We start from the raw sequence: 9,111 nt of genomic DNA, 5'->3' as shown, positions 1-9,111 counted from the left end.
TCAGAATATTAGAATATTGTGATAAAGTTCTTTATTTTATGTAATGCAATTAAAAAAACAAAAATGTCATACATTCTGGATTCATTTTTATTAGGGCCCGAGCACTTGCAGTGCGAAGGCCCTATTGTATTTGCAGGAATTTTTATTATTATTTTCCTGACAAAAGGAAGGCCTTTTTTGCCCCCCTAAACATGCCCAAAAAGTCACCAAATTTTGCACCCAAGTCAGGCCTGGCGAAAAATTTGATATTTAATGGTTTGCATTAATGGGCGTGGCAAAATGGCTCAACAGCGCCCCCTTGAAAACTTTGTGCCTCAAGCCCCACGATACGGTTTGACGTACATGGACGAAAATCGGTACACACCTGTATCATGGGACAACTTAAAGAAAAGTCTCTTGGCGTCATGCCCGAAACCGAACAGGAAGTCGGCCATTTTGAATTAGTTGTGTCATTTTGGCGAAATTTATGCCATTCCTTCGAAAGTTAATTCAGCCCGAACCGTAACGTGCACCCAAGTGTGTTATACATCAAAATGTGCGTCTCCATCCTGCGACTACACGCATTACTTTTCTCTTTCAAAAGCGTTACCGTGGCGACGCTAGACGCCAAAAAGCGCGGCCACCCTTCATCTGGTTGGTTCAGACAGAAAAAACTTTGCGCCTCAAGCCCCATAATACGGTTTGATGTACATGAACGAAAATTGGTACACTCCTGTATCATGTCGCAACTAAAAGAAAAGTCTCTTGGCGCCATGGCCGAAACCGAACAGGAAGTCGGCCATTTTGAACATTCTGAATTAATTGCGTAATTTTGGAGCAATATATGCCATTCCTTCGAGAGTTAATTCAGCCCAAACCGTATCGTGAACCCAGATGTGTTACACATCAAAATGTGCGTCTCCATCCTGCGACTACACGCATTACTTTTCTCTTTCAAAAGTGTTACCGTGGCGACGCTAGACGCCAACAAGCGGACCCCCCCTTCATCTGATTGGTCCATATTTGATAGTTCCCCAAAAGGCACCAAATTTGGCATGCAAGCCAGGCCTGGCGATAAATTTGATCTTTCATGGTTTGCATTAATGGGCGTGGCAAAATGGCTCAACAGCGCCCCCTAGAAAACTTTGTGCCTCAAGCCCCACAATACGGTTTGACGTACATGCACGAGAATCGCTACACACCTGTATCATGGCACAACTAAAAGAAAAGTCTCTTGGCGCCATGGGCGAAACCGAACAGGAAGTCGGCCATTTTGAATACATTGTGTCATTTTGGCGAAATTTATGCCATTCCTTCGGCAGTTAATTCAGCCCGAACCGTAACGTGCACCCAGGTGTGTTATACATCAAAATGTGCGTCTACATCCTGCGACACCACGCATTACTTTTCTCTTTCAAAAGTGTTAACGTGGCGACGCTAGACGCCAAAAGGCGCGCCCCCCCTTCATGTGATTGGTCCATATTTGATAGTTCTCCAAAAGTCACCAAATTTTGCATGCAAGCCAGGCTTGGCGATAAATTTGATATTTCATGGTTTGCATTAATGGGCGTGGCCTAACGGCTCAACAGCGCCCCCTAGAATACTTTTTTCTGCTATAACGTTTTAATGGTTTGACATAGGAAGTCGTGGGTGGTGTCATGGGACTCTGTAATGAGTCCTTAAGCTTCGTTGGCCTTAATTAGCCCCGCCCCTTCTTCTGATTGGTTGTCCCTTTTTTCTGCTATCTCTTGTACATACTCTTTTTCTACTTTTTATATTGCTCTTTTTATTATTTAATTATTTATTGGTTATTTCTATTTTACATTTTTTGTATAAAGCGTGTGTGTGTTTTGGCTGCTGCACGACTGAATTTCTCCTCTGGGAGATCAATAAAGTCGTCTATTCTATTCTATTCTATTCTATTCTATTCATTACAAATCAACTGAAATATTGCAAGCCTTTTATTATTTTATTATTGCTGATTATGGTTTACAGTTTAAGATTAAGATTCCCAGAATATTCTAATTTTTTGAGATACAGTAGGATATTTGAGTTTTCTTTAGAAAAAATAGGAAAACTACTGGTCTGATACTCTTCTCTTGAACATCCTTGAGAAGAATCCCCTCTTTTTCTTCTTTGCAGGAAGCTCTTGGAGTTCTGTTTGTTTGTTCTCCAAGCATTCGTTAATTTCACTGATAAGATTTTTCCCCTTCTTCAAGTCCAGCTTCCTCTCCAGCCATTCATCCATCTCGTTCTTAACTCGCAGCTTCTTCTCTTCCAAAACTGCTTTTTGACGGTTGACGTGCTGCAGCAGCGTCTCCTCCTTCGTCTGGAGGCGTTGAAGCGCTTCCATCCTTTCAATCTGCACCTCGTTCATTTGTCTTTCCTCTTGGTCTAATGTCTCCATCTGATTTTCCAGTCGTTCCTTGTCATCCCTCAGTTTTTTCATCTGTGGCTTCAGACTATTGTTTATTAATTTTAATTGTTTCGGGAATTCCTCCAATTTTAGATTGGATTGTTCTCTTAGAGATTTCTCCATCTCCAAGGTTTTCTTCTCATCTTCCACACGTTTCATTTCCTCCTTTAAATGTAAGGATTCCTGCATCAGCGTTTCCTTCTCTGTCTGGAGGTCTTGAATTTCAATCTTCATCTCATTCATTTGTCTTTTCTCTTGTTCCAATTTCTTCCTGTCTTTTTCCCTGTCATCCCTCAGTTTTTTAATCTGTGGCTGCAGTCTTTTCTTTACTAATGTTAATAGTTTTAGATTGGATTGTTCTCTTAGAGATTTCTCCATCTCCAGGGTTTTGTTTTCTTCTTCCAATTGTTTCATTTTCTTCTCCAAATTGAAGATCTGCTGCAGCATCTCTGTTTTCTCTCTCTGGAATTCTTGAAGACCTTTATCCATTTTAATCTTCATCTCACTGATTCTCTGTTCTGTTTGCATTTCTATTTCTCTCTGATGTTTCTTATTTGATTTCACAAGTTCATCTTTCTCCAGGTCCAATCTTGTTTTCTGCTCCATCAAAGCCGTTCTCTCCTTCTCATTCTCCCGTTTAGTTTCTTCCATATCCCTTTCGGATTTTTCTCTTATCTCAACTTTTTCCTCCTCCAAGTTGAAGATCTGCTGCAGCAGCATTTCCTTCTCTGTCTGTAGTTCTTGGAGACCTTTATCCATTTTAATCATAGTCTCGTTGATTTCTCTTTTCTCCTGTTCCAATGTTTCCCTGTCTTTTTCCAGTTTTTCCCTGTCATCCCTCAGTTTTTTCATCTTTGTCGGCAGTCTATTCTTTACCAATGTTAATTGTTTCGTTAATTCCTCCAATTCTAGATTTGATTGTTCTCTTAGAGATTTCTCCATCTCCAAGGTTTTGTTTTCTTCTTCCAATTGTTTCATTTTCTTCTCTAAATTGAAGATCTGCTGCAGCATCTCTTCCTTCTCTCTCTTTAGTTCTTGGAGACCATTATCCATTTTAATCTTTGTCTCGTTGATTTCTCTTTTCTCCTGTTCCAATGTCTCCCTGTCTTTTTCCAGTTTTTCCTTGTCATCCCTCAGTTTTTTCATCTGTGGCGGCAGTCTATTCTTTACCAATGTTAATTGATTTGTTAATTCCTCCAATTTTAGATTTGATTGTTCCCTTAGAGATTTCTCCATCTCCAAAGTTTTCTTCTCATCTTCCACAAGTTTCTTTTCCTCCTTTAATTGTAAGGATTGCTGCATCAGCGTTTCCTTCTCTGTCCGGAGGTGTTTAAGGTCTACTTCTATTTCTCTCTGATGCTTTTTATTTGATTTCACAAGTGCATCTTTCTCCAGGTCCAATCTTGTTTTCTGCTCCATCAAAGCCGTTCTCTCCTTCTCATTCTCCCGTTTACTTTCTTCCATATCCCTTTCGGATGTTTCTATTATCTCAACTTTTTCCTCCTCCAAGTAAAACATCTGCTGCAGCAGCATTTCCTTCTCCGTCTGTAGTTCTTGGAGACCTTTATCCATTTCAATCTTTGTCTCATTCATTTGTCTTTTCTCCAGCTCTAATGTCTCCCTCTCCTTTTCCAGAGTTTTCTTGTCATCCTCCACTTTTCTTGCCTGCAGCTGCAGATGATTATTTTCTAATTTCAATTGTTGCTTGGCTTCCTCCACGTTTACCTCGGATTGCTCTGTTATAGATTTCTGCATCTCCAAAGTTTTCTTCTCTTCTTCCAGGAGATTTTGTTGTTCTTTTAATTGTAAGGATTGCTGCAGCAGCGTTTCCTTCTCTGTCTGAAGTGCTTGAAGAGTTTTCTCATTTTGAATCTTCATCTCATTCATTTGTCTTTTCTCCTGTTCCAGTTTCTCCCTCTCCTCTTCCAGCTGTTTCCTGTCATCATCCAGACTATTCTTTATTAATGTAAAATATTTGATGTTTTCCTCCAGTTTTCCATGCTGCTGCAGCAGCATTTCCTCCTCCGTCTGGAGGTGTCGAAAGCCTTCCTTCATTTCAATCTTCATCTCATTCATTTGTCTTTTCTCCTGTTGCAATGTCTCCCTCTCCTCTTCCAGCTGTTTCCTGTTATAATCCAGACTATTCTTTATTAATGTTAATTGTTTCGAGAATACCTCCAATATTAGATTGGATTGTTCTCTTAGAGATTTCTCCGTCTCCAAGGTTTTGTTTTCTTCTTCAGATTGTTTCATTTTCTTCTCTAAATTGAAGATCTGCTGCAGCATCTCCGTCTTCTCTCTCTGGAATTCTTGAAGACCTTCCTCCATTTGAATCTTCATCTCACTGATTCTCTGTTCTGTTTGCATTTCTATTTCTCTCTGATGTTTTTTATTTGATTTCACAAGTTCATCTTTCTCGAAGTCCAATCTTGTTATCAGCTGCATCAAATCCATTTTCTCTTGGTCATTCTCCCGTTTAATTTGTTCTATATCTCTTTTTGTCTCTTCTAGTTGATGTTTTTCCTCCCAGTCGGTGAATTGCTGCTGCAGCTTCTTTATCTTTCCCTCTAGTTCTTCACGGATTTCCTCCATTTCTGTTTTCAAGACTTTTGTTGCTTCTATTTCCAATTGTTTCCCGTCCTCTTTTATTGATTTCTTATCTCCCTCTATAGTTTTTCCTTCTTGCTGAAGCCTCTTTTCCTCGTTTTGCTCCATTTCCGTTTCAATTCCACAATTAAACAATTCCAATTCGAAGTCCGGATTGAAATCTGAATCCCAGTCCAGATTGTCTTGGTCCATCAAATAAATGTGTTCTCTGTCATTTGGTGGATTGCAGCTTGGATTCTTGTTTTGAACGTCAATGGGGGGATCGTAAGAGGAGAAGTACCTAACCTCTTCAAGTGGGGTCTTAAATGACACCTGTTTCTTCAGCTTCTTTTTCTGTGACTTAGTTTTCTTATAATTTTCTTCAATTTCTCCCTCAATAAAGTCCAACTCACTTTTCTCCAGATCCAGTTCTTGGAAACTGGATTCCTGGTCTTCCCTTTGCACGTCCAAGTTCCACTTTGATGATTGCAGTGTTTCTATTTCTCTCTCATGTTTTTTATTTGATTTCACAAGTTCATCTTTCTCCAGGTCCAATCTTGTTTTCTGCTCCATCAAATCCATTTTCCCTTCGTCATTCTCCTGTTTAATTTGTTCAATATCTCTTTTTGTCTCTTCCAGTAATTGATGTTTTTCCTGCTGCTGCAGCTTCTTTTTCTTTCCCTCTAGTTCTTCACGGATTTCCTCCAGTTCTGTTTTCAAGACTTTTGTTGCTTCTAGTTCCAATTGTTTCCCGTCCTCTTTTATTGATTTCTTATCTCCCTCTATAGTTTTTCCTTCTTGCTGAAGCCTCTTTTCCTTGTTTTGCTCCATTTCCGTTTCAATTCCAGAATCAGAGAATTCCAATTTGAATCCCAGATTTAAATCTTCATCAGAGTCCAGGTTCACCAAATAAATGGAATCCAGTTCTTGGAAACTGGATTCCAGGTCTTCCCTTTGCCCGTCCAAGTTCCACTTCGATGATTGCAGCGTTTCTATTTCTCCCTCATGTTTTTTATTTGATTTCACAAGTTCATCTTTCTCGAGGTCCAATCTTGTTTTCTGCTCCATCAAAGCAGTTCTCTCCTTCTCATTCTCCCGTTTAGTTTCTTCCATATCTCTTTCTGATGTTTCTATAATCTTATTTTTTTCCTCCTCCAAGTTGAAGATCTGCTGCAGCAGCGTTTCCTTCTCCGTCTGTAGTTCTTGGAAACCTTTATCCGTTTTAATCATTGTCTCGTTGATTTCTCTTTTCTCCAATTGCAATTTTTCCTTTTGCTCCTCCAGTTGTTTCTCGTCATTCTCCATTTCTTTGGAGAATGCCAATTTGAAGTCCAGATTTAAATCTGAATCCAAGTCCACCAAATAAATGTGTTCTCTGTCATTTGGTGGATTGCAGCTTGGATTCTTGTTTTGAACTTCAATGGGGGGATCGTCAGAGGTGAAATACGTAACCTCTTCAAGTGGGGTCTTAAATGACCGCTTTTTTCTCAGATTTAGTCTGGAAGTCATTTCTGTAGTCAAATTAATACGTTACTTTGTCTTGCAGAATAATAATAATTATTATTATTATGAATCCGTTACTGTGTCTTGCAGAATAATAATAATAATTATTATTGTTATTAATACTTTACTTAGTCTCTCAGAATAATAATAATTAGTATTATTGTTATGAATACGTTATTTTGTCTTGCAGAATAATAATAATAATTATTATTATTGTTATTAATCCGTTACTTTGTCTTGCAGAATAATAATAATTATTATTATTATTGTTATTAATCCGTTACTTTGTCTTGCAGAAGTGTGTCACTAGTTCTAGCTCCTCAAAGGAATGATTCTGAAGGGAAAAATCACCGTATTTATACGATGGTGCGATGATGTCACCCCGCGTCATTCTTTGAAGTTTAACGTTCTACAACGGTCGCCATGGCAACCAACGTCGCCGCCATATTGGATATGGCAAGACTGCGCTGTAAACTAATACAAGTAAAGTCCCACCCAGAGGCGGATCTATGGAGTGGCTATACTTGCGCTCAAGCCACGAATGTTTTTCCAAAAAACTAAACAAAACAAAAAAAATCGTCTGGTCTAAATGTTCAATTCGGGCGCATGCGCAGCGCAAACACCAGCGGCAGGTGAAGCGGTCGCTCTGAGCGCATGCGCAGACCGCTGCCGGTGTTCTGTCGATTTCTGCTGCTTCGTCTAAAAATGCTACCGCCGCATAAACCAGTAGCGTCTATCTGTCGAGTTTTGCTACCCTATCAGAAAATACTCCCTAATGGTTTTCTACCTTTGTAGAGCTACAATTTTACTGTGTTTTACTCCCTAAACCACTTCCTTGTCCTTTGCCAGGCCGTCATTGTAAATAAGAATGTTCTTAATGACCTGCCTGGTTAAATAAAGGAGAATGACTGAATGAATATCAAATAAAGCGATATCATTGGTTTTTTTTCCTCTTTGTCGTATAATGTTCACAAAATGTAATGCAATTAATGTCATGGGTCATGTATTTTGAAGGATCAAATACTCAACATCCCATATTATCAACTTTAAATCAATATTTCAGGGGTAGCAAAATTTGATAGTCCAGTAACATCCTATCAAATAATGCTCCCGTCACTTAATGCATTCATTCAGGTAAGATACTAATCACCTCACTGCCACTGCAGGATGAATCTCAGCATTCTCATACATCAATTCATCCATTTTAAATCAATATTTCAGGGGTAGCATAATTTGATAGTCCAGTAACATCCTATCAAATAATGTTCCTGTCACTTAATGCATTCAGGGCACGGGAAGCATCTAAAATGATCTCTGCTGGCCGATACTGCACCGCAAAATATCTAAAATTATCTAAATATCTTAAAATATTTGCCTGCGCCCAGAGGTGTCAAGTAACGAAGTACAAATACTTTGTTACCTTACTTAAGTAGAAATTTTGGTTATCTATACTTCACTGGAGTAATTATTTTTCAGACAACTTTTTACTTTTACTCCTTACATTTTCACGCAATTATCTGTACTTTTTACACCTTACATTTTAAAAACAGCCTCGTTACTCTATTTCATTTCGGCCTTTAAATAAAAACTATCCAGTTAAATTGCTCCATCCGGATAGAGTGAATTTGGTTGTGGTTGTTTCAGATGTTCTTGTCCAGTTTTGTTCTTACATCCGTTCCCTCAGATTCCTGCAACTAAACTTGGATGTACATTCCAATAAAGGTTAGGATAAATGATAACATGCCTCTGAAGTTTGGAAGCATATGAGGAACTTGAATATAGTTCCTCATATGCTTCCATACTGAAGTTTGACTTTTTGCACCTTTTTGGCTTTTCTCCTTAATGGCTTTTTCCCCCTTACATTACTTTTACTTTTATACTTTAAGAAGTTTTGAAACCAGTACTTTTATACTTTTAATTGAGTAAAACACTTGAGTTGATACTTCAACTTCTACAGGAGTATTTTTAAACTCTAGTATCTATACTTCTACCTGAGTAATGAATGTGAATACTTTTGACACCTCTGCCTGCGCCCAAATTGAAAATTTTTTAATTTCACCGTGCCGCGCTGTGACGACATCTCGGCGCGTCCAATAGGAGAGAAGGTGGTGGAAGGTGAAAAAAACTTGCAGGTTGTAGATCAGAGAGGATCAAGATGGAAGAAAAAATAATGACGGCTGTGAGTCCGTGTGAGGAGCTGTGGGATACAAGATGCAGGCCTGTTGTGACCTCAATAAAAAGGAACAAAAGTGGAGAGAAATCTCCTACAATTTGGGCATACCAGGTGTAAAGGACTCCAGTTCATAAAAGTTTACAGTTAAAAATTCATGTTTCTATTGTTATGCTGCTTTTATTTTGTTATATTCTTTCAACACGGAAGTGCTTTTATTTTGAAGAGACAGAAAACTAAACTGATGAAAAAGGAATGTAAACAGTAAAACGGTTCACGGTAAAACGGTCAAACATATAGGAATACAAAGACAATTAAAGCTGCGAGCAGCGATGAACGGGCCCTCGCACTCACGGCCACCGCCCCCATAAGCATATCAGACATGACACCACCCATGACTTTCTATATCAAACCATTTAAAAGTTATAGCAGAAAATAGGGACAACCAATCAGAAGA

At 38.8% G+C, this 9,111-nt stretch overlaps 1 protein-coding gene across 1 annotated transcript; it reads right to left on the bottom strand.

Annotated features, from left to right (window-relative positions):
* Window positions 1-2,056: 2,056 nt before the first annotated feature.
* LOC133456687 (myosin-11-like) lies at window positions 2,057-6,286 on the bottom strand. Its single transcript, XM_061735221.1, has 2 exons — window positions 4,244-6,286; window positions 2,057-4,066 (listed from the first exon to the last, which is right to left on the bottom strand). The coding sequence occupies exons 1-2, from the start codon at window positions 6,284-6,286 to the stop codon at window positions 2,057-2,059; spliced, it is 4,053 nt and encodes a 1,350-aa protein (XP_061591205.1).
* Between the last annotated feature and the right edge of the window lie 2,825 nt (window positions 6,287-9,111).

The sequence above is a fragment of the Cololabis saira genome, chromosome 2 (assembly GCF_033807715.1).
Source record: "Cololabis saira isolate AMF1-May2022 chromosome 2, fColSai1.1, whole genome shotgun sequence".
In the NCBI taxonomy this organism is placed as follows: Eukaryota; Metazoa; Chordata; class Actinopteri; order Beloniformes; family Belonidae; genus Cololabis; species Cololabis saira.
The sequence above is the reverse complement of the archived record's forward strand: the minus strand, read 5'-3'. Positions and strand labels throughout refer to the sequence as shown.

What these genes read in the sequence shown, in the direction of transcription:
- LOC133456687 (XM_061735221.1), bottom strand. Translation starts at nt 6,286, where the DNA reads ATGGAGAATGACGAGAAACAACTGGAGGAGCAAAAGGAAAAATTGCAA. An exon ending in AAAATGAGAAAACTCTTCAA is followed by an intron (nt 4,067 to 4,243) that starts GCACTTCAGACA and finishes AATCATCTGCAG; the next exon opens with CTGCAGGCAAGAAAAGTGGA.